This window comes from Drosophila montana, unplaced genomic scaffold (assembly GCF_035044405.1).
Source record: "Drosophila montana isolate Dmon_TW-CO22-7 unplaced genomic scaffold, ASM3504440v1 contig_1624_1, whole genome shotgun sequence".
NCBI lineage: Eukaryota > Metazoa > Arthropoda > Insecta > Diptera > Drosophilidae > Drosophila > Drosophila montana.
In genome coordinates, this window is record NW_026996559.1 from 3178407 (window position 1) to 3204996 (window position 26590).

The 26590-nt window shown below is 37.6% G+C and overlaps 1 protein-coding gene across 2 annotated transcripts in view; it reads left to right on the forward strand.

Moving 5' to 3' along the window:
• The window catches only part of Frq1 (Frequenin 1), a 41544-nt gene extending 16965 nt beyond the window's left edge, over positions 1-24579 (forward strand). Inside the window, exons 1-7 of one of the 2 annotated variants that reach the window (XM_064699886.1) lie at positions 12082-12371; positions 21792-21816; positions 21898-21946; positions 22470-22559; positions 23958-24036; positions 24159-24247; positions 24363-24579. In XM_064699886.1, coding sequence (XP_064555956.1) covers positions 12308-12371; positions 21792-21816; positions 21898-21946; positions 22470-22559; positions 23958-24036; positions 24159-24247; positions 24363-24530 — 564 coding nt within the window. In that variant the 5' untranslated portion in view covers positions 12082-12307 and the 3' untranslated portion in view covers positions 24531-24579. Of the gene's footprint in view, positions 1-12081; positions 12372-21791; positions 21817-21897; positions 21947-22469; positions 22560-23957; positions 24037-24158; positions 24248-24362 lie in introns of those variants that run through there. The other variant, XM_064699888.1, reaches the window with a different exon arrangement.
• The last annotated feature ends 2011 nt before the right edge of the window (positions 24580-26590 follow it).

Sequence of the window (26590 nt, forward strand, 5' to 3'; positions counted from 1 at the left end):
TTTTTATGTCTGAGCATAAACATTTCCATCATTTCAAAGTTTTTTTGTATTTGTTTTTTTTTTTTTTGATTTTGTTGGATTTTTTGCCAGCACTGAGGAAAGCAAACAAGATAAAAACAAATAGACAGGCAAACAATTGTGAGCCAATTTTCAATTACCTAATTGCAAGTAAACTTAAATCAGTCCTAAATTTCAAATTTGATAAATTGTAATCAAATTCGGGGTAAACATGAATGCAAAATAAACAGCGCCAAGTCAAGAAGAACCGTGTACAGAATGTTAATTAATAATGATTTTTTTTATTTTTAAATTTTTTTCTTTTGGATTTTGTTGTCCGTTACGCAATTGAGATATTTTGATGCTTTTCTTTTACAGTCGAGCATTAAATATAATACTGTTGGCAGAACGAATCGATAGACTCTGCTAGAAAGAGCTCTCAGACGTTTCAAGGGTCGCATTAAGAAGCAATCAGGTAAACTTTTAACTCTTAAATTATTTCAAGTTTTGTGTGAAGTATAATATTGTTATGCAGAAATTTTAATACCAACTTCATTTCCAGTCAAAATACTTAAGACTTAAAGCAAAATTTGATTATTTACTTAAGTTCACGGGTCGAACCTAATTCTCACTTTAAGGTTGGGTTCGTGCAGCCGGTTTTCGACATCTATTTTGGATCGAACCAGGTTCTCACATTAATTTATTTAATAATGTATTACCTTCTATACCCTGAACCCATATACTTATATTCTTGATCAGCATCATTAGCAGAGTCCGAGTCGGTCTAGTCATGTCCGTCTGTCTGTCCGTCCGTATGTATGAACACAACGATCTCAGAACCTGTTAGATCTAGTGAAATTTCGAAATTTTGAAGTAGTACAAGTTTGTTTCCGATAATCGATAACTTGACCCGTTTCCATGTAATCGATAAAAATCCTTATCGAAATCCTGAATTTTGACCAAATCTCTATTGCTTTAATGGCTAGAGCCACAAAATTTGTCAAGTAGCTTCTAGAATAGTATATACAGACCAAGTGCCTTTCATTTTATATCCTAAGTTTAAGGTTTGATTCATAGTTAATAACAAATTTGCATTCCGGCTGGCAGCCCAGTCTTAAATATTTGTCGGTTAATAATTGTTTGCCAATTGAAAGTTATTTTCCTTTTAAAGGAATACGTTTTTTTAGAGTTTCGGTTAAGTTAAAAATAAAAAGAAAACATTAAACGAACTCTACTTGTTTTCATTCAGTTTGTGCATTGAATGTTTTTCCTGTACCTTTGGTTGTTTTTGTTTAGAAAGTCCCTTAATTAAAATCTTTGGCAAGCAGATCAAAATTCTTAAGATATTTTTTTACGGTAGAAAGGACCTTTCTCTTCGGCTTTCTTTGTGTCTTGCCCTTTTTTTTCTCAGCCCGTCTCCATCAAATTAACACCTTATGGCTGCCTGGGTCTGGGAGCTATAAGAACCGACGCCGTGGCCACTGGGCAATTAACAAGCGTGGAAAAACGGCATAAAAAACATCAGATATGTAAATGTAAACTTTTAACTGGGCGAACTCTCAATGAAGGTCGCTTTTCTTGGCCAGGGGCGTGGGGAGGTCATTTCACGTGGCGGGGCATTCAGTTGAACGACTCCATGGTCCGTTATGTGCTCTGTGCTACTGCGGGTGGTTTTGGCGGTGCTGGAGGTGCCGGTGGTTACGTCATTTAAAGACACGCAACTCGGCGTAAGGCGAATGTTTTCATTATTATCGCAAGCGTGTGCGTGCGTGTGTGTTTGTGTGTGTGTGTGCTGCTGTTTTTACTGTTTTTATTGTATTGTTTGTTTGTTGGACTCCTTGACTGACAGCAGTGCGTACGTCAAGCCAAGTGCCCAAATTCTTGACGCACGCGGCATTCATTCAAGGCATGTTACATGCATAGCTCTGCCTTTTCTTCTTTTCTTTTTTTTTTTAATATGGTATATATATTTTGTTAAATGTACTTTTTTTGTCTCTTTGCTACCTTTGCAGCTGCTGTTGAATTGTTTATTTTATTATTTGTAATATTTTAATATGTTGTTGCTGCTGTTTGGGTCTGTTTTTGTTGTTGTTTAGGTTCTTGTCGCGCTGCAGCTTTTAACACGCATACAAATGCGCATAACACGCACACCAGCGCAGCTGCTCTCAGTCGGTCTGTCTGTGTGTGTGTGCGTCTGTGTGTGTGGTGTGGTGAAAAGCTTGCTCGCTCGCCGTTGGCGCGTCTGCTGTGTTACGTCTTGGCGTGGTGAATTTGTCGTTCGTCCTGCGCTAGTGTGCGTTATATAAGTCGGTTATGAACCGCAGCCCGCCGCTTCACATGTGACACACGCACCAACAGAGCGACAGCAGCAACAACAACAACAACAACAAGAGCAACAACTCACCACGGGCCGAGTTGGCAGCTCCGTGCAGCCATTCATACAAGCCAGCACTTGTGAATTTGTAGGTGTAGGTTCTTGTGCTTGTTATTTCCGAACGCACACACACACTAATACAGAAACACACATACACAGCGATTGAGAGACTGGGCACCAAGACACACGGCTCTCATCTGGCACACCATTGAATGTTCGTCGGTTGGTTCGTTCGCTCGTGGAAAGTGGCAACGCTTTCAGTCGTCGATTTGACCGCCAAACAAACGCAACGCAACACGAGTGCGCCACGTCGAACGTACACAAACAACAAGAGCAGCAAGCGCAGCCAACGCATCCAACAGCAGCAACAACAACAAATTGAAAGCCCAACGGCATAACGAATATTTAAAAACAACAGATTGTTTTTTTTTGTATTGCAATTTTTTTTTTAAGTTAACAGTTTTTTGCACAATAAATGCCTTAAAAATAAATTTAAAAAATTTATCGCCATAAAGCATAAAATGTAAGCAAAAACAAGTGGAAAGTACAAATAATTATTAAACAAACAAGTATTAAAATTAAAAAAAAAAGAAACTAAACAAAACAAAAGAAAAGCAACAAATTGCTAATGAAAACATAAAACAGCCATTAGCATTATCAAAATAACGATAATAATAACAATAACAATAAGCAGCAAAACAAAAGTCCAGCTAAGCAGGCGATGATAAAGCGGAGACACAAAACAAAAGGACCAAACATCAAGTGCTGTGTTTTTATATTTATTTTTATACTTGTTATATGAACATAAAAAATGTGCAGAAATGTGTTGCATACTTTTGTGCCAGACCAAAGCTAAAACACGTATTTTTTATATTATTTTTTATATATATATATATATATTCTTATATATGCATATTTATATATCTGGCATTTGTAACGCTTAGAAAACTTGACCCAAATTAACGTACTGCGGTCCAGCAGTTGCCGCTTTTCAAAAGCAGCTCGCATTGGCTGCAGGTGGAAGCTGCGATTTGACTGCCACACACAGAGGCAGTAACACAAATACACAGGCACACACGCACACACACATACGCACACACTCATACGCACACACTCTTACAGACACAAGGAGACAACGTGCAAGGATTATGTAAACAAAAATAAGTTGATTCGCTCCCGCTAGAGCAGCAGCTGCTACTGCCTGCCTGCCTGCCTGTCACTTAGTCAGTTTGTCATTTTGTCGTTTTGTCAGTCTGTCACCCTGATGAGATGTCTTTGCTCTGACCCCTCTCTGACCCCTCGCAAGTCACTATACCTCAATGGGTGCAATCACCCACACAAATGCCATGTAATCATAATAAATACAACGCGAAAAAAAAACCATCGCACAGCCAAAGGACTGCAGTAAGAGTGTAGCTAGAATAGTGTGGGTCGCTGGTGTGTGTGGGTGTGTGTGTGTGACGGTCGGTGGGTGGGGTGGGTGGTTAGTTGCCCTAATGCAACTCAATCTGTAGCTGCTTTGCAATCTGTTTGCGTGCCGAGCGTCAATTGGCGACTGCGGAGCAGGCTAAAAAGTGACAACAACAACAACAACAACGGACATGAAGTGCCTTTTAATTTACAACAATTATTAAATAATTGGTAATGAAACAAATCTCTGTAAATCAGCGCACAAAACGCAACACAATTTCACTGACAGCGCCGACCAACTCCATAGGCATAACACGCCGCACCTTTTGTCCCTCAAAGACATTTGCAATTAAATGCCAAAAGAATTTCTATTAGACGAAATATTTGTATGATATTTATAGCTTCCCTTTACCTCGATTTAGTCAAATGTCATTTACAGGGGGAAAATGTCAATGGGGCACTACCTTTGAGCTTTTGACGTGGCAGCTAATTCCATAATTATAATTAAATAATAAAAATGCGACACTCTTGAATGTTTATCCATATTTCATATGCCCACATTCTTAAATTTTTAGAGCTCAATTCAAACCCTCGTGATACACTCAAATTTCTCAATATTCGATAATGGATTGATCATATTTGTAAATTCCTGTTTTAATATTCTTGAGAACTTATTCATATTATAATATATTAATTAAAATATATTATAAAATAACAATATATTATGACATACATTGCCATTAATATGCCATAAATATAATATATAATTGTACATATATTGCCATATATATGCTATAAATAGAATTATAATATATTATATAATTATAATTGTCAAGTATATGCTATAAATATTGTTCTCAATATCTGAGAAATATTTTCTTATTTTCAAATTTAATCTCAAATACACATTTAATGAAACTATTATAAATGTTTTGAAGTAATATTAATATTGGTTAAATGGTGTAAATTTGTACAGTGAAAACTCTTCTAGATGGACAGCGACCGTCGGGTGATTTGTGTCCGCTTACGAGGAGTATCCGTCTAATAGAGGGGAAAGGGGCTTGGCCTTTTTTTTTACATTTTGTTTGCTTTATTTCAATTCTACTGCTATTATTATATAGAAACAGAACTTTGTGTGTTTTCTTTTAACCTTATTCATTCTGTCTGACAATAACTGTTATTTTACAGACATCCCGAAAGTGTTGACTGTTATTTGCGAGCTCTGGAATATATACAATAAACTTATTCTACTGTTAAGTCTAACATAAAAAATTTACAAGGGAAGGTAGTTTATATAAACCGATCTGAGAGATCGATTGGGTGAAACCTCCGCAATCTCCTCCGCATTAGGACTCCTCCAATTCTACACCTATTTAGAAGGCGCCTAGCCGTGGGTATCGCCTGATTCATAATAGTGTGACACAAAGTGTTCGCTCAAGAGGGTTATCCACCTAAAAGGACTGTTGAATTTTCAGTGTAGGTACAGTTTTCATGAAAATAGCTTTGTGAACTTTTCTTAGTGTGCTTCGAGATCCTGTTTTTTGAGCAAACTTCTATGGTTTCAATGGTCAGAGTCACCAATTTTAACATGTAGCTTCTAGAATAGTATATACAGATCAAGTAACTTTCATTTTATAGCTAACGAACCGCATTTAGTTTTGGTAAAAGGAGATTCAGGGTATCCTCTAGTCGGGCACTCCTGACTAGAGCACTCTTACTTCCGTCGGAATCTTCTGTCGATATTTTTTAAATATTTACTATAATTGGGTCAAGCCTCAATACTGTCTAATGCAGGTTATCTCTATACATACGACTGATTGATTGACTTACTCGGTGATCAAGTTTACATTTGCACTCTTAATGCTTAAGATCCCCACCTAGACAGGGATTGGAAATTGCTCCTGCAAGGGTTGAAAAGTCGTGAAAAACTTTTGAATGTTACTTTTATACCCTGAACCCATTGAAAATGGGTAAAAGGGGTATTATGTATTTGTGCAAATGTATGTAAAAGGCAGCATCTCCGACCCCATAAAGTATATATATTCTTGATCAGCATCAAAAGCCGAGTCGATCTAGCCATGTCCGTCTGTCCGTATGTATGAACGCAAGGATCTCAGAACCTATAAGAGCAAGAGACTTGAAATTTCAGATCGAGTTTGTTTCCGATAGTCAATAACTTGCCCCGTTTCCAAGTAATCGATAAAAATCGATATCGAATTCCTGTTTTTTGAACGATTTCGGCAAATAAAATGAGTCACCAAACTTGATATGTAGCTTCTAGAATTATATATGTATATATATCAAGTATTTTTCATTTTATACTTTTCGCCTGTCGGAAGAAGAGGGTTCAGGGTATCCCGACTAGAACCTCTTACTTGTTTGTTCACCATCCGTTTGGTCTCAAACTAATTTTTTTCTTAAGATTCAATATGTTTTATTATGCGCTCGAATCGATCAGAAACTTCTGATCTCTTCCGAGCAAAAAATTCAAATTCACTTGAGAGGTGTTGCACACTTTTTGCAATATCCATTCCACTTTGGCAGAAATGGAGGTCAAATATTTGGTGTGTGATATTTCGGGCTAAAGCTCATATCTAAGGATCCTTATGAAATTAATTTGATTCGTGTTTTAAATTTTTCGCATAATTCAATCCTTTTCGATGAAAAACGCGAGGCAACTAATATTTTGAGCGGAGTTTTTAGTTCCGTCCAATCGGTTTCAAACTTGTTTTTAAGCCACACATAAGCTGTTCAGCAATTTATGATATTCTTTTCGAAACTATGTTAAATTGCCGTAAAATGGTTTCATAAAAGTTTTTTGTTTACCCTCCAATGGGCTTCTAAGTTACTTTCATAGATTTTCGTACAAATTGATGTGAAACGTAATTCACACTTTTCCTAAAAAGCCTCCCTTCTTGGATGAAAAAAGTGCGATGTTTCGGGTGTAAGCTCATATGCAAAGATCTTTATGAAAATTTATTTAAGACGAGGGGACGTTGAATGGGTATAATAAAGTTTAAAATATGTGGAACACAATTTGGACCGTGTAAAGCTGTGTAGGTCTCGCTGGTAGATTTTATAGATTTTAAAGAATACATCTATCCTATTTAAACTTAGCCAAGCACATCTGTTGGGCGCAATCAAGTAAACAAATATGGTTATGTGGCACATATAAGATCGCTACCGTCGTGTAGTTATTTCCCATTGGAGTTTATACCTATTCCTATTCAATGTTCGAAGTACATTTTCTTTGCTTCAAACAAAACTGTACAGCTCTAGAGCTAGTCGGACACGGCTGGCCAAGGATATATAAAGAAAGGACGGGCCAATTCACATTCCGTCTGCTTTGCTGCCAGCCCTAGTGCAATTTTTATGCGTGCAGGGTATAAAAATTAATGTGGCAAAGGCACTTGAATACTCGTATTCGCATTCCTATTCGCATTCGCATTCGCATTCGCATTCACATTCATATGAGCATTTGTTATGACTGACCTGTCAATCGAGTGCTGCAGAAATATAACTTACAATCCATTTAATACAAATAACTCGCTGTGTTATGGGCTAGAAGGCAGCAGCAGCAGCAATGCGACAAAGTTGCCAAAGCAAATAGTTTTGTTGGCAAGTGTAGAAGGTGCATAGAAGCAGCAGCAACTGGAATATACAAAAAAGGTGTAGCATACGCGCAGGCTGCATCGTTTTAGGGACAGCCGCCGCCGTGAGGCTAAAGCAAAGTAAAAGATGAACACAGAAATGCAGCAATAAAACTGCAACAGCATGAGATATAAACGTTGCAGCAACAACAAAAGCAACACACACACACACATACATACACAAGCACACACCAGAGCACACACAAACACAAAGTTAGAGAGACATTCATTCAGATAAAAAGAGTCGAGTTACACCTACAAGTCAGCAGGAGGCGCGGATTTGGTTAGGTAAGTTTGATGGCGTGGCGGAGGGGCTGGGTGGTTTGTGGGGTAGTGTGAGAGGTGCTCTGGCTATCGGTCTATCTCTGTCTGGCACTGCATTAGCAGCCAGCTGTGAACGAAATAAACGTAAAAATATACGTAAAAATATTTTTAGTGTGAACAATTCCGCAAAAGCGAGAAGCGAAAACTGAAATGCTGAGAAAACTTTTCGCTAGGCATTACACACGAACGCACACAGAAAGAGACGCACGCACACACAGGCACACACACACACACAAGTGCACAAGCACACATATACAGCTGACAAGATAACAGACACACACACACATACACACACAATAAGTCGTGTTTAGTTAGGAAATGCTATGTGTGCCAAAAAAAGGCAGCCAAAGGCAGTTTTTCTTGTGTATGTGTGTATGTGTGTGTGCGTGTGTGTGTGTGTGTGTGTGTGCGTGGGTGCGTGTGTGTGTGTGGGTGAGTCAGGTGCTGGTTTTGCAGTCAGTTTTGTAAACAAACAAAGACAAAGGGATTTTCAAAATAAAAGCCAAGGAATGCAATTTCAACATATCAAATACATATATTTAATGCCATTGTTCCCCTAATGCAGTCAATATATTCAGGGATTAAACAAAACAATGCAATAATAAAACAAAGTATATATATATATACTAGCGGGTATAACCCGGCCTTGCCCGTGGCATGTATGTTATAAAATTAATGTTTTCAAAAAGCTTTGAAAATGATTTTGAAACTGATCGGACGGGAATCAAACAAACTTAAAATTCACCAAAAAAAACTTTGAAATGCATTTTCCACCGAAGGAGTTTAAATTTTGCGAAAAATGTGAAACACGTCTCAAATGATTTTTCTTATAGATCTTTGGAAATAAATTTGAGCACAAAACGTCATCCACCAAGGAGGGATAGATTTTCAAAAAGTATGAAACACCCCTCAAATGAATTTGAACGTAGATCTTTGAAAATGAGTTTGGGGCCGATCGGATGGTAAACAAAAAACTTTCATACAACCGTTTTCCGCCAATTTACTACTGTTGAGGGTGGAATTTCCCAATTCGATGAAATACGTATTCATTAAGTTCTTATGGAGAGCTTTGAAAATAAGTTTGAAGCAAATCGGACACAACTTAAAACTTCGCCCAAAATATCTTTGAATCGCATTCCCCCCGAAGAAGTTTAAATTCTGCGAAAAGTGAAAAACACGTCTCAAATGAATTTTCATATAGATACTTGGAAATAAATTTGAGGGCGAAACGTCACCCACCAAGTTTTTGACCCCCATTTCCACCAAGGAGGGATGCATTTTCCAAAAAGTGCGAAACACCCCTCAAATGAATTTGAAAAAAGACCTTTGAAAATAAAATTTGAGGCCGATCGGGTGGTAAACAAAAAAGTTACATACAAACTTTTTTCGCGATTTTACCACACTTGCGGGTGGAATTTCCCGAAACCCCGTCTTAACGTGCAGTTACATTACATAAGGTAACTACAGTGAAAATTTCAGCTTCCTAGCTCTTACGGTTTGGGCTGTGCTTTGATCACCAATCAGTCAGTCAGTCAGGCAGTCAGTCAGTCAGTCAGTCAGGACAAACAGTTTTATATATAGAGATATATAGTACAAGGTAGCTTGCCATTTCGTACCTAATTGTCTGCATACATCAAAAAGCTAACACACACGCCGCAAACACTTTAGATAGCGTTCACCTCGGCTTGTGCCTTTTCCAGTTCCACATGATGAAAAATGTACTTTTAAATAACTTTTGTGTTAATTGTACGATAATTGTAGGATTTTTGGTCCCATAGGATGGCATTGAAATGTGCGCATATTTATATATGTATAAAATAGGGCATATATATTTATATAAGAGAGCCTACGTAACGAATGTGGTGTCTCGAGCACTTAAAGCTTCTGATGACTATGAACAGATCGACTTGGCTATTGATGATCATTCTACACATTATGCTTGTATTGTATTCTATTCTGTTCAAAAGTATTTCTCTTTATTTCAAACACAATTCAGATAGGCTATAGCTGACAGCGTTAAAGCTTTCAAAAAGCAAGCAGACGTGCCGACAAAGATAGTGTCCCACATGGGGACAACTGGCATCCAGCTCAGAGTAGAAGCAGCTGCTAGACGAGCTTTGAATATGGTTTTAAGCACAAATAAGTTGAGAGTTTATGTACGGCTGGCTCTGAAGTTCGTATAAGTGTGATACACGAACTGCTTGTGGCTCATAAAAAATCGCGTTGCATACTTTTGTGGGCTGGCTGAGTGTGTGGTTTTGATTTTAGCTGTTGGCCCGCACTTGACACTTTTGTTACGGCTTTACGGCCATTTTGCATGCCACAACTCGGTGGCAGCCTCGCAAACTAGTTGTTGCTGTTGCTTTTGTCTGCGTCTGAAATTAACAGCATTTATTTCATTGCATTTTTATGCGCCTCATTGCGGACGACATTGTTAACGTCGTCGTCGTCGTCGTCGTCGTCGTTGTCATTGTCGTCGCTCGAGTCTGTGCCTGGGAAAACAAAGGCAACTTATTTTTATGCTATGCGCGTCAGCGGCAGAGGCAACAGAGACACAGAGAGAGCGAGATAAAAAGTGAGAGAGAGAGAGAGATGGAGTACAGTCAACGCCCCTCTTCACCCACATATGCAGGGTTAAGTTTCATTTTTATGCGCTTTTGTTAACAGCAGCATCTCGTTCTGGCCATTTTTAGTTGTTTATGTTGTTGTTGTTGCCGTTGGCAACTGTCATGCAAAGTTCGAGTCTAGAGTTGACCTGAAATGTGAAAAGTGTGAGCTGATTGGGCGTGTTGTTGTGTTATATTATGTTTTGTGTGTGTGCCCGTGTCTTCATTATTCGCTGTTAGCCATGGCAATGCCGGTCTCTCAAATTGAACAGCCAGCTGGCCACGCCCACAGTTCTGCTGCTATCAAGCTTTGCCAGAGTCATCAAAGTGTCGACTGTCAGCTTAGTGTTGGATATCATGCAAATTGCACAAATGTTCCACACTCTAACACAAACACACACATACACACACATATATACAAACACATTCGGAGCAAATGAATTGTCAACAGAGAGAAACGTAATCCATTATGCCAGATGGATGCATCTACATGCAACTGATCAATCTGAAAGCCATGTCAGTCCGTCAATCTAGCTTGGGTTTCGTGCAATATACAAATGTTTTGATTGTCATTCCCACAATTAATGTATTAGAATATTTTATTTATAGTCCTCTATAAATACTAGCAGATAGCCTGTCGACACTTTCAAATTTCCTTTACATAAATCCGTATTGATACATAAATATGCATATGAATATTGGCTGCAGGGAGATGGATAGAACTAAAGAGGTAGAGAGCAGAACAGTAACAAGAGGAAGATGGAGAAAAGAGAGGACGAGTGCGAAATAGGATAAGAGTAAAAGCTGACATAAATCTCTTTTAATTGCCAACAAAACTAGTTTAGATAACACTTAAACCCTGAAAGTCTTACTTGAATTTATAAGAGCCGCGTAGTAGGGCACAAAAATATTTTTCTTCAACATTTGCAGCGCACTCAAAAAAAACACAAACACATATATTTGCATACATACCTACACACACCATAAATACATACATAATTACACGTACTTATATAATATTAACATCCTTAGATAAATGCATTTGCATAAGCCCATATCTATACACAAACATACATACATTCTGATGTCCACAGAAACGTACATAAGCCACCAAAACCTATAATGAAACCAGTCAAAACATTCTTGAATTCATGAGAATCGCATAGAAAGGTAACATATAAAAAGACGTTATTTTATTTAAATATGCAGCACAGCGAAAAGCGAACGTGATCTGTGATTGGTACAAGAGATCATACATGCATACATACAAACATGCATACATTCTTACATAAATATATACACATAAACATACATATACGTACATACATATATACAATAATACACACATAGACACAACCTATCCCTCGCCTAACTTATTTATCTAAGTATATAATAATATTCCAAAAGTTGAAGTCTAATCGACTAATAGTATATTCGAGAAGGGGATCCGAGAGGAAATAGAAACGGGAGCAAGGAAAGCTTATCAGCATTCGTAATCTGCTAATCTAAGCACTTGACTGTCGGAATACCCGATAGGCCGACCAGGCATAGTATCAGCTCTTCGGACTAACAAACTACCACAAAAATAGTCCAAAAATTAGTGCTGACTGATGTTAGAAATAATTTTGAATGAAATTAATAGTCTTTGCGAGAATTGTCGCAAATTTTTCGTAATACTTGTTATAGTTTTTGTGTCTTTTTGCTGTTGTTGTTGATTATTTAAAGAAATATTATAAAGCATATTAAAAAACTTATGGAAAAGTTTTGAAAAAAAAACTTGTGAAACTTTAAAGTTTGGCACTAAAAAGCAATAGCAGTCAAGTGCAGCCAAAAGGTGGAGCTTCAGCAGTAACAACAGCAGTAAAAAAGCAGCAACAGCAGCAGTAACTACAACAACAACAACAAGAGCAGCAAACAACAACAAGAGCAACAACAACAACGACAACATGGGAAAAAAGAGCTCGAAATTGAAACAGGATACCATCGATCGTTTAACAACCGACACATACTGTGAGTATACAACCATCCATCAAGAATATTCACAATAGTATAATAATATTTTTGGGGGCCTAAAATAATTATTTGATTGCCATTTTTATTTTGCCCAAAATTTATAGCTCGCATCAATCAAAATAAACAATTGGAATGCTACACAAATCTTGTAGCACTTGTGGCACTTAAGAAGCTCTGTGAAAAATAAAAACCATTTATTTAGCTAATTTGCCGTATTTTCCAGTGCCTATTCAAATGGCCTGGCACTCAATGCTTGACTAAGAAAACGCATAGACCTTACCTTACCAAACAAAGTTGAGTTAAGTTGCCTGCCGCCTGTCAAGTGCTTATATTATAGCATATTATTTGTTGCCTTCACTTAGCCGAACAGCGTTAAGAGTTCGCCTTTGTTGCACACTCTTTTGAGGCATTTATCTGTTAGAGTTGTGGGCAGGCCCAATAGATAAAATCTGAATCGCTGTGCATTATGTAAAAGCGCTGAGTCTGAGTTGCCACAACAACGCCAGCAAGGCTAATTTCACTTTGTGTCCGCTTATAATTCACAACTAGTTTAAGAGCTGAGTTAGTCAAGTTTGCTGGCAGAGGGCAGTGTGATGGTAGCCAGGACAGCTGGTCGTGCTGGATAATTCCAATTCAACTTAACTTATTATGCTAATGAGTCCTGTTGCTCTTGCTGCTGCTGCCACGGCTAAGCTGGGTCTTGTCTCATTTTTTTTAAATACCCTGTAACCATAAAATTGACATAAAGAGGATTTAATGCGCAAACAGAGAAGTGCTTCCCAAGTTTCATTAATAAGCTTAAGAGTTGTCAAACAAGAGAGAATGACAGATGGACGCATAGACTGGAATCAGGAATATAAGTATATACGTATATACATATATCTGGCATATGTGGGTCGGTTCGACTTTTAAAGTCATGTGTAGAGGACATATTTAAGATGCGCCGCAGTTTTAAATAGAATCTTCTTGCTTGTTATATCTGTTTATAAGAACTTTATTTTTATTTCTAGTTTTATTCTCTGTGGGCTGCTTAAAAATGCAAGTCACCAAGTTTGCGCCTAAAAACTTTGTTGACTAATTGCTTTTTAAAGTATTTTCGTATTTCGTGCTCCGCTGCTGCTGCCTTTTGCGGTCCAAGCGACGAAGGCGACAGACGGGAATATAAATAATTACGCCGCCGGGGGGCATTTGGTGCACCTGGTTGGGCTTCAGCCAGAGTAGCTGCTGGCGCCCTCAAAGTGTTGACAGATTGCTGCCAAGTTGCCAGTTCTTCATGTCCTGGTCCAAGCAATTTGTCTTGCGCCCCTTGAGTCGTGCCTGCCCTTCGTTCCCGTGTCCTTGCTTTCCCATAAAAAATAAATAAGACACACACATACACAATTTCTTGAATTCCACTTTACACTTTGCTATGCAGCTCAATAATATCTCCAATACTCTAGCTTAATACTTAAAGCTGGGTATATATGGCTGGCTAATAAATATTTCATTTAAAAGGGCTAGAAATGGCTTTGGCAAATGAAGAAGAAGCTAAATAAGTTTAAGCCGTGCTGTGTGCTGGCTTCTTGGAGATTTTGTCTTTTGTTCGCCAAACTCAAATGCAATCAAATGCAATTTTGGCCAAATTTCTTGGAACATAACTTTCTCATAAGCTGGCCACGCACTTGGCTTAAAGTTTGCTGTGCAAAACTTTGGCCCAAGACGTCATTCGAAAATTTCAAATTACTGTCTGTACCTGATAGCAGTTGAAACAACAACAAGCACACCAACAACAACAATAGCAACAACAACGCACTACATTTTAGTTATTCGCCAAACAAATGAACTGAAAGTCAATTTATGAACGTAGTGGGACAACGGGTCGTATGCTCGATATGGAAAAGTTTCAGCCTCGGACACGTTATCGCGGCTAGCTATTTATGCTGTTCATTGTATTTGCCAGCTAGGCAATCAAATTACACAAATACATATTGTGCTCACATATCGTACATATATATTTCTGCATATCTTTGGCTGCACGGACCACGTAGAGGCAGAGAGCCCCACGAATGAATAATAAATAGCTGGGAATTTGATTAGTTTCGGATGGGTTTCGAAAATCGAATGACCCCCAGCAATAAAGTGCAAATCCCAGAATTGTGTGTATAAAATAGATACAAATTACGGTCAACGCAGTGACGGGCAGGGCAGGGCAGGGCAGCAATCGGAAAGGGGTCAGCGTTGGGTTAGCCGTAGCCACAATTTTCCATAAATAATACGTGTGTGTGTTTGTGTGCGTACGTCTGTGTGTGCTTGTCTGTCTGTCTACCTGTCTATCTATCTACCTGACTATCTATCTGTCTGTCTGTTTGTCTGCCATGGTCTACAGGTGTTTGTCTTGTGCCATGTTTTACAAGCCTGCAAATTAGCAAGTTTAATTGATTTTATAATTGTTCCACAAACACAGCGACAGGCGCAAAGCACATTGGCACACACACGCACACACTCGCAAACAAACACCTACAGATGTGTCCAATTTGTCAAGAAGACAACAACATGGTCATTAGTTGGCCGCACTACGATTTTATCTATATTGGACATTTGTACAATGATTGCCATTGCTTATTTGGATTGAAGTTGAATCAAGATTGGGCGCCTCATAGCCAGGCTAAGCCAGGGGATTAAAGGCCTATGTTGATATAAAGTAAAAAACATGTGCAGGTGACTTGCTTTAAGTACAGAGTGGAGAGAGATTTTCGAATAATGATGCATTCGGCAATAAATGATTCATTTTTGTGCCATCTGGGAGTCATTTACAGATGGCTATCGCCTCTCTCAAATAAATTCATTCGGCTTAGAAGCTGAATTAAATTGAAATACAAATAATTTATTTAAAAATAATAAATGGATCCAAAAATGTAATTAATTTTTAAGGCATAACGAATTTGTGCACTTGATTGAATTGATGTGACATATAAATCTGAACAATGAATCAAAAACAAATCCATGAGTACTGAATTATGGCTAGCCCCTGTTATAACTCAGCTCTGCAGCTCGGTTGATGTTTTAATTTGTTGCATTGTGTCCGGCGCACTTAATTTTCATGCTGTTGACATCATAAGCCAAATGTTTGCTTTTGACATCGCCTGCAACTTGAACTAATTTATGTGCCTTCAGTGGCAGACAACAATTGTTGATATTTAGCACAAACTTAATTGCTCTAAATTTGCAAGGCTGCAAACATTAAATTGAAACTGGCTTCTGCTATTTTTAAAATTTGAATAATTTTTATACGTTGCTCTAAATAAAATGGTTGAATTTATATTATTTGCTCCACTTCAGCTTGATAGCTCTCAGCAATTAATAAAATGTGTCACACTTGGTCCGCATCACTTAATTTGATTTTGATTTTTATATATTCATTTGCAAAATGCCCAGAAAATTGCTAAAACTCTAAATTGATTTTAGTTAGAACAGTTTTCAATTTTAATTTAATTTGTTAGTCCGAGTTTAATGCTGTCATATGCTTTATATATCCAGCTGTGTTGCATAATAAGTACTTAAAAAAATTAAGTGCAATCTGTAGTGTGAATAAGTTCTCTACTATTGATATACACCTAAATCGTTTTGCAACACTTGTGCATAAACGTCTTTATAGCTACTTTCAAGATTCCAATGGCTGGAGCACAAGGGATATAAACTCTGAGGTTGAGTAAGCTTAGAAAGTTGTTTATTTCGAGTAGAACCAAATTCTCTTTTCTTGTGCAACTGGTTTGGTTAAAATATTGGAGTTCTACCATATGTTCGAACGGGTTTGGTCAAACCTGCTTTGCTAAACGTTTTTTGTTCTCAATGAAATATGTCTATCTTCCTACGCTCCTTCGGGAACTTATTGCGACAGCTGTACACACTGTTTTTGACTGTACTGTACTTTTGATTCAGTTGAAATTGTCTTTAAAACTGGTAACACACCTGGCGAAGCGGTTAAACCGTTTAACGTTTACACAAATGTTGCCCAATAGTCAAATAAATGTAGATAAAAATATTACAAAAAATAAGCAAAAACAAAATCGGAAACGTTTCCAGTCTTCACACAGACAAAATGCAATTAAAATCGCGTTGTAAGCACACATATTGATGGCGGCGATTACACAAATATTTCATGTAGCTGCTGCCCATGCCCGTATATCTCGTACATGATACATTCCCGATATCTATAGATATGTACGGCCGTACGCCCAGGAGTGAGGCACATGTGTGCGTGTGTGAGCGTGTGTAATACGAGGCATGGCAATCAGAAATGCAGCGCGGCTCTCGGATTCGCATGGGGCGCGGTTCTATTTGAATGCCAGCGACAATTGCCGCGGAATTTTCAATGCCCCATCAAGTGTGCAGCATGCGCCCGCCTGGGATTGGGTTTTTGATTGGGTCTGGGTGGCGCACGTAGTCCATGGGCCTGGCAACTGCCGCCCCAGACTTGAGCTCTGCCAGCCAGACAACATGCATGATTATCAATCGGAAGAGTTATTTCAACTATGCCACAACATGCCTTGCACTTAACATCAACAATTTTCATATACCGAGGTTACAGTACTTATAGCCATAGAAATAAGTTTTTGTTGTGGTGCATTAACAAAATACTCTATGCCTCAGAAAGATTCCACATTCAAAGCTTATGGGAAAGGTATTTGTATTCCAACCAAGAAGCTTCAAGCTTATTTTTAACCAATTGCCGAAACACTCATTTTGATTTTTAATTGACAGTATTTGACTTTTGAAAATGACAAAACATAATATTTGTCTTTTCTCTTCCAACTGCGATGCTTTTGCCAAAATGTACATAAGGCATCTTCAATGCATTTTATCCAAGGCTGTCAGCCGGGATTTGTACTCAGCCGGAGCAAGACCGAAACTTTATTTTATATTTTAATATGAACCGAACCTTGAACCCCAAATCAGATGTACAACAAGCAACCAAAGCCGAACCAAACCATATTTTGTTGTTTAGGAATAACAAGCTATTGAGACAGAGTCAAGGCATACGAGACTTCAGAATCAATTAGTTTATTTTAACAGGATATAACATTTAGGCAGAGAGTTGGTTCGCGCTGTGAACCGAACTAGAGAAAATGTAGTTTGGGCTTGCAGCCCTGCTTTTGTGACAAATATTTGAAAATTATCTTATCGGCTGGTAAACAAGAAATGTGTTCTCTCCACACGCTCGGCTGGAATTTTCCAAAAGAGTTGCATTAGTTTATATAAACATGATAGTAGACATATCTGATCCCATAGAGTATATGTTTATTTTTGATCGTGTTTGTCTGTCTGTCTGTCTCAGTTAGAATTTATATTTACCTTATATCTCAAAGCTGGTCTGGGAACCATCAATAATACTTCTAACTGTGCGTAATACATATTCATATGGTTGCTTTAGTGAGAATCTCTTTTAAATTTGGATTAATTTAGATCCTGCATAAAACAATTGGTTTTTGTTTATTTACTGTCTTATCAAATAGTTTAGGTATATTACATACTAGCACATTTTGGCCGCGTGGGAATCGATTGGGTTGATAACATAATTCCCATGCATCTATGAAATCGCACTACCTACTCAACCGAATGTTTGGGGCCTGGCGAAAAATAAACATATGACAGCATTGTAGTAGGCCAAACAATCAATACAATATTAATTATTAATGTATATGTATAATGTATAGCGGCCATTAATTGTTTATTCCTTTATTGGTTTTTATATAATTTTTGTTGTAAAAACACTAACAAATTATAAAAGGCAAATATTAAAGCTGACGAGTCCCACTGAAGTCGAGCCGGCGTCTTCTCGCTGGTTAGTCTGACGCACAGACGAACTCCTTTATACTTATATTTCTGGAAGAGTATCTTAAGCAGGGCATCCACAATCGAAACGTAATGCATGATGATTTTCATTTTAAAAGCGCACTTCGAATAAAAGCATGACTTGGGAAGCGGATAAAAGGAAATGTATGGCAACCATTTGGCAGTGACAGTGGCGCAACTTTATCGACTGACAGCGACAGTCGGCGGTGGCAACAAGTCGTATGAGCAATATGCGCATTATTTACAATCCACACAAAAAACGCACACACATCGGTTCGGTAAATGCTGTTGTATTTTTACATGCCTCACGTCAATAATAGACGCAATATCCAGCGGACATAAAGCCCGGCGGAATAGATAGATGGGATAAATGTGGACGAGTTGTGGGTAGCTTACGCGCTCCTTAGCCTCTCCTCTCCCCACATCCCCACATTCCCACTGGGGCGAACTGTTTGCGCCTGGCGCGCGCTATCGATTACCAATCAATTCCGTATCAGCTTTGGCAATTGTTGATTTTATTGCGTTGACGACGTTCACGGGCCATACACAAAGCGGTCGGTGCTGGGATGGCGGTCAGAAGGGGTTGCTCAGCGCGCCACGTTATTAATTAAAACACAAACATAAAAATCTGCTGCTTCAGCCATAAAAATTGAAAATTACAAGGTAAGCAGCAAGAAGCGAGCAGCAGAGAACTTCAATTTCTTTATCGACTATAAACCGAACCTAAAGCCTGTCTAAAGAAAGGCCAAACCTAAGCCAAGTCCAAGCCGTAATAGCTATCTTTAGGGCTGAAAGTGAGCATTATTTAAGCTAACTTTGGGAAATTCGACCCACAAGTGGGCTGAGAAACTTGAGCCACAACGCAGCCATATCCACGAGCCAGCGGGAGGTCGCTGTTCCAAATGGGTGCTAACAATAATAATTAAAATGTTTTGTTTGCTTTGATTGGTTTGTCAACCACAAGACTGTCATGTGAATTCCTTGGCAAGCTCCAATTAATCACTTGCCTAGGAAGGCCAAGCGACGGCACACGAAGTTTGGGGTTCGAACTCCCGTACAGACAATATATGTATTTTTGAATTTGATAAGTGTTTTTTTTTTGGTTTAGTTATTAATAATAATGCTGGCAATTCGAGGGGCTTTGCATATATATATATATATATATATATATATATATATATATATATATATATATATATATAAATATATATATATATCGATACATATTATTTGGGCACAATTTGCATTTTCAACGATAAACATTTGTAAGATATTGAATATTAATATTGAGCTTGTAATTGAGAAGATCCAAACGTGGTTGCACACATGTGAATCACCAGGTTTTTCGAATCGAATCGCCGAGAACGTTTGTGGGGCGTGCAGCTGGTCGCAGATGCGGCATTAAAGATGAACCACAATGGCATGAAAAATGACAGTGGTCGGCTTTTGGGCAGCCAGTTGAGCGTGCAAAGCAGTCAATACTCTAAGCCTCTGCTGCGCTGCGCTGCTCTGCTGCTCTGGTGCTCTGGTGTTTTGGGGCTGCGGTAGCGACCTTCCCCTGGGAGCCAGTCTGCGGCCATTGGCCTCGTCCCCGGTCCCGTTCCCGGCTCTTAACAGCAATTCCAATGTGTGTAATTTTGCGTGAATTTATGTTTTTGGTCTTAAACTTTGCTGCCGCAAGATCTCTCACTTGCCCCCAGCACTTCTCACTAGCCAGAACTTGTGGGCGGGTCGACGTAACATGTGCGCCATTCACACGCCCACAACGGTCACAGTGGGAGCTGGCCGGCCCGGCCTGGGATCGGGAGACCGTAGCTTAAACGTTTCGTAAACGGCCATTAGGCCACGGTGATGGCAACCATGGCCGAAAATAATAATAATAAGAAAAACAGAAAAAATAAATAAAAAAAAGAAATCCAGCCAGTATAAAGAAATTGTAATGCATAGAGGTCAAAATTTGTTTGTCTTGGGCGTGGTCACAAGACAATGAGTAAAATGTAAGTACACACGCGTGCACTAGCTCCTTCAGCATAGCTCATAGGTAAGGAGCTGCCGGGTAATGGGTGTGTTTTTCTAGAAGTAACACATGTGGCTTATTTTCAATTGTTTATGTGTGGAGTCTTTTAAGGAAAGGACGTCAGCTTGGGTCCGTATACCTATTTATTCAGAGATGAATTATCAACAAAATTAACTTTTGAACGCGTCCAGTTAAGTTGTTTGAAGATTTTGGGAATTGTGGGAATACGCTTTTGAAATCGACCCTAAGGCGATTCGCTCTGTTCTAAATTCGAAATTTTTCTAAGAAGTGCGAAAATGTACCTGTAAAGCTTGAAGAGCAGAAAATTATTTGTAATATTTTGAAAAATGTTCTAAAAATTCGAGTTTTTTTTTATCAGAAAATGATTTGTGGCTGAAAAGCATTATAAACATTTTCTAAATATTGGAATTATTAGATAAATTAGATAAGAATTTTTTTAACCACAAAACTTTCTGTAATTGTGAAATAATTTTCATTTTATGGCAATTATCCAAACTTTTAGGTACATTTATTATTGAGTTTTACCTGCGAGAATCGCTTTATCTCTGCTAGAAAACCTCAGTCACGATATGTGTTTGAAATTCTCAATCTGCAAGTAAATACACCCAGTTGATCCAATTAATTTTTACCTAGTATTACTTATGGGACCCAACTACTAATTTTTTACTCAATTTTAAAGTTCTCTTTCCAAAACTTGTAAAGATATTTTGTGTTAGCTTATCAAATGAGTACTCTAACCAAAGCCGAGGCTTAAGGCTTTACTCCTCACGAAGGCTTAGCTTCAATTATTCACAAATGATAACACATAAATTTACATGTTTTTGTTTATTGAGATATGTTATTAAAATGTAGACTACCACAACAACTTAAAAGCTTTACAATAAACTAATGTAAAAGCATATTGTTTTGCACCAGTTTGAGGATTAGATTCGACTCTTCTTTATTCAACTCATCCGGTTTAAGGTTCCTGACAAACAGAATATTGAAATACCAGCTTAAAGTGAGTCTGCTTCAAATAAATTTGCGGAATATTCAATATTCAATATTCTTTAAAAATAATTAACAACTGAATAGAAACATTTTTGAGTCAAAATAATAATATTAATATAATAGAAACCGTTCTATATGTGCTTAAATTTAACTTATCTCAGCTCCTGTTATTTAAATTGACATCAAGAAAGTTTAATTGCCTAAGCCCAAGAGATGCTGCAGGAATTTTGTTGAGATCTATGCCTGCCGGAGTTTTAGTATCAGCCAAATATAACTTTTATTCAAATGCAAGCGATCGGACCTCCGGTTTGAGTTGCGACAATCGAAGCTCTGGTGCATTAGTCCACAATATTGTTTTTATATTATAATTACATTCAGTATAATATTAAGACATGTTATTTAAAGTTCTTATCGCCAAATGTCTTTACTTTCTTTTTTTATTTTCCATATTACATACTGGTATTAAGTATATGGGGATACTTGTTCTTTGCACATCCGCATACTCCATTAAATGTTCAAGCATTTTAATAGACATTATTTTCCCGTTTCAATTTCAGTTACAGAAAAAGAAATACGTCAATGGTGAGTATGGAAATTGGAAATGAGCGGAAAATAAATAAATAATGCGTTCCAATTGTAAACATTTGCCAAACACAAATATAGGCACAAAGGATTTCTAAAAGACTGTCCGAATGGTTTACTCACTGAGCAAGTACGTAGCACACACACACGCACACGCACACTCACACACACACGCACACGAAGCACATGTTTAAGCTGATTCAATTCATTCAAGTCATACAGTTAATTAAGTTAATCTTCTCAATATGTGAACACTAATTTCTTGAAACAGCAACGGATCCAACAGCAACCAGAGTAGCAGCAACAACAACAGCGACACCACAGCAGTTGCTGCAGGATGTACAGATTCGCCCATCCCCTGGAGCCCTAGAGGCACATCCTGCTACCAAAATGAATGACAGGCCATTTCCAATGTGTTGACGGCAACAGTTGTTGTTGCTGTCGCTTTCGCTTTCGCTGTTGTTGTTGTTGTTGCTGCTGTCGACTGCTGTTCATATTAAAATTTATTAATGCGCGCCTCATTGAAAGACAACTTGAAATTCTCACACACACACACACACACACACACACACACACAGACACAGAGACACGGACACGAACACCTTATTGAGCCACACCCGCAACGTCCTAATTGTTTCTCATCTCTCTGCCAGGGTTTTATCAAAATCTACAAACAATTTTTTCCACAAGGCGATCCCAGTAAATTTGCATCGCTTGTGTTTCGTGTCTTCGACGAGAACAATGTGAGTATTAAGGCCATCAGCTCATGTCCTTGTGGCTGTACAGCTGCCACCCCGCCATTCCGCCACCCCGCCAACCCGCCATCCTGCAGCCATCACACAACAGTCAGCCAGTCAGGCAGTCAGCCTGCCAAGCAGTCGCTTTGACATTGATGAATTTGTACGCAACTCGAGCGCAAAAGTTGACGATTTAGGCCAATTAGCCAAAAATGGTTCGAACAGTAGAGTGAGGCACGAATTGTTTAAGGGCTGATTGTGTGTGTGTGTGTATGTGTGCCTAAATACCCTGTAAAGCGTGTAACAACAACATAAATTTAAAATTGGTAATTAATTCAAATCGAATTATGAGTATGATTTAGTTGGAATAGTAGACCCTTGGGCCAACCTAACATGTACAAATGTACAACATACTTTTTATACATGGCTGTGGCTGTGCTTCTTCTTGCCTTTGATCGACTAGTGTTGGAAAATGCATTCATGAAGAACTTTTATAAGATTTTGAGGGATTATGTTAGATATGGCATCTGAGTGTATTTATATACCACAGCGCAAAGCTTTACTTATACAATTTAATTTTTACTCTTTGGGGAAATGGGAAGGTACGGAAAAATTTAAATATTCTAGATGTAGTAGAACTTAAATACATTAATCGAATTCCCCTATATATTATAATCTCCGAGATCTGTTTAAAAATACAATGTTTCAAAAATCAAAATTAATTGATATTATCGAAATGGGGAAGATATTGAAATATACGATATATTAATACATATGATATATAGTAATATAAATACGTTTCAGATTTCTGTAGCTCTGGCAGTTTCTGAGATCGACACGCTTATACAGACAGATAGTAAGGGAAACAGACAGACGGAAAAGCAGGGTCATTGCCTTGACCAAGAATATACAGTCAAGGGATACGCTTACTTATTTAAAAGAAAAATATTCAAAAAATATAAAAAATAAAAGAAAATGTGGACTTTTCTTCTTTTGGATACAACAAAAACTTTTCATAATTAATTTAAAAAGTACATAAAGTAAACTCTAAAAAATGTAACTGTCTGACGTTAGGTCGCGTTAGTTTGGATTAGATCTAGAAGCGAGTCGTAGCTGTTATCCAGCGTCCAAGTAGCGCTCATAGAGAATTTATTAGCAAGTTACTCATCGTATCCTTGCTTTGAGGGCAACCCCGCTGGAGACTCATAAGGATTTATTTATGACTTGTGGTACAGACGGCGGCGGGGGCTAAAGCGGCAGCTGAGGCGGTGGCTCTGGCGGTGGCGTCCTCGATGGCGCCCTAAACTTGTTAGCTGTCTTGGGTCTGCACTGATTTGCTCTGCTGTCGTTTTCTCGTTCTGTTTCGCTTCTTTCTTTTGTGTTGTTTCTATTTGTGCTCCCCAGGATGGGTCAATCGAGTTCGAGGAGTTCATACGCGCCTTATCCGTCACATCGAAGGGTAACCTGGACGAGAAATTGCAATGTAAGTATTTTGCTTCTGCCTCGTCATGGAATGAGAGCAATCATTCTGATGCCTGCCGGACTGTGGAAACGGCCTCCAATTAATGCCGATTGGCATATTCCATTTGCTCTTTATCAATGTAGGGGCCTTCCGTCTCTACGATGTGGACAATGATGGCTACATAACGCGCGAGGAAATGTACAACATTGTGGATGCAATCTATCAGATGGTGGTAAATACGATTCCCCCTCCATTTATTCATTCCATTTTGGTTTGGTTTTAACCCAGCTTCTTTCATCTGTTGGTATTGTTGGTAATTGAGAAATTTGATGGTATTATTTATGTAGGGCCAGCAGCCGCAGTCGGAGGATGAAAACACGCCGCAGAAGCGAGTGGACAAGATATTCGATCAGATGGATAAGAATCATGATGGAAAATTAACATTAGAAGAATTTCGTGAGGGTAGTAAAGCTGATCCACGTATAGTTCAGGCGTTAAGTTTAGGTGGTGGTTAAACAAATCAATAGTAACGCGCAATAACTACTCTAACAACAACAACAACAAAACAGAGAAAAACGCAGCTAAAAGTTTCTTGACATAAACAAAAAACAACTTCAAATAATGAAAAACACCGCTTCTGGTTTTTGGTTACCATTATACACTCTTCCACAGAGAACTAAAACAAATATATATATATATATATATACATAAATCAATGGATTACTAAAAATACGAAATCTTTAAAGCAATCAGAAATCAGACTTGCCCAAATCTTGCAAAAAATTAAAAAAAAAAAAACAAAAAACAAAAATAAAGAAAGAAAAGAACAAATTTTTTTTCTCGATTTCGCGCGTCGATTAACATTCAAAATGATAATAATTTTTTGATATATAAGAGTACGAAAACAAAATTATGAAAATGCAATTAGAAAAAAATATATATGTATATATTTAAACATATATATATGTATTTACAAATATATGTATGTGCATATGTATGCATACATACATATGCGTACTTACAAGATATGGCTAAAATCGAAATCGTGGCGTAAGTAGAACGCAGTTCATAGCGATAAAAACTTAAAGTAAATAAAAAAAAAATGAAGAAAAAAATACCAAATTAATTGAATTACAAATGCGAGTAACGTAAATCAATTTTTGAGCATACACCAATTATTAGTAAACAACATAAAAACCATTAAAAATATAAAAGAATTCAAGAAAAAACAACAACAATCACACAAGAAAACGAAATGCAAACGATAGCAGCCTTCGAGACATTTATAAAGATTAATGAAAATTAATATAAAATATTTAAAAGTAATTGTTGATATACGAAAGCAAGAAACCAAATGGATTAAACTTAATACTATAAATACTTATGCATATATATATATATTTATATATATATGCAGCGATACGAGCAACAGCAGCAGCAGCAGCAGCAACAACAACAATAAGAAACACAGCAAACGTAATTAATTAATTAATTAACAAAACCAGGCATTAATCAATGACAAGTGCAAAAGCCGCGCAAAACTGAACGTAATTTTTTCAATTAGGCATTACCTATACACACACCATACACACACACACACACACCACACACAAACACACACACATAGTCACGCACAAGAGATGGGAGCGCAATAAATCGAACGCAATTGTGCTTTATTTGCTTTTTGGAAATTGAACTTTTTGATTTGCGCTTTTATACCTAAGTTAACGTAAATTTGACAATATACGCCACAAATAAAATATATACAGTTTTTTAAAAAAAAAAAAAAAAACAAATAAATAAATATAAAAAGTCAAATGGAAACTAAATAAGTTAACGCACATCTTAAACAAACCGAATAACAAATAAAAGCCGAGTAAACAGCAGCAGGAAAATGATACAACAACCACAGAATATGCTACAGAAACAACAACAGCAACAACAAGAACAACAACAACAACAATAGCAACAACTACAACTACAACAACAACAACAAGAACAAGAACAAGAACAACTACAACAATAGTCAGCTCTCTCTCACATCAATCTTTCTGTGTAACTAAAAGCCCCGTTTGAGAGCCCCAAAAACAGATCCATCATGCGATTTAATTTCTATTCTATATGCGGTTCAGCTTTATTATTGCATTGATTTAATAACCCAGTTAATATTTTATTACAATCTATTTATATATATTTATATACACATATATATATATCTATCTATATACTTGAATACATAGTTGCTACTTCTTATGGCTAATCATGCACTTCGACACACTCACCCCCCCACATACACACACAGACACAATTATATTATATACATAAACAGATTCACAGCAAAGCCCCGCAATGCGTACACAGTATATACAAATATATGTATGCCTATAATTATAGTGGGTCGACACATGCTTAAGCACTTAAAGCCCAACAATATGATCATAATCATATACCTATGCTCATATGCTCATATGCCATACCCATTATCACATATATATACATACATATACACACATATTATAGCATATACCATTTACCATATATTAAACTTTTGGTCATGGCTCACACGCATTCTTAT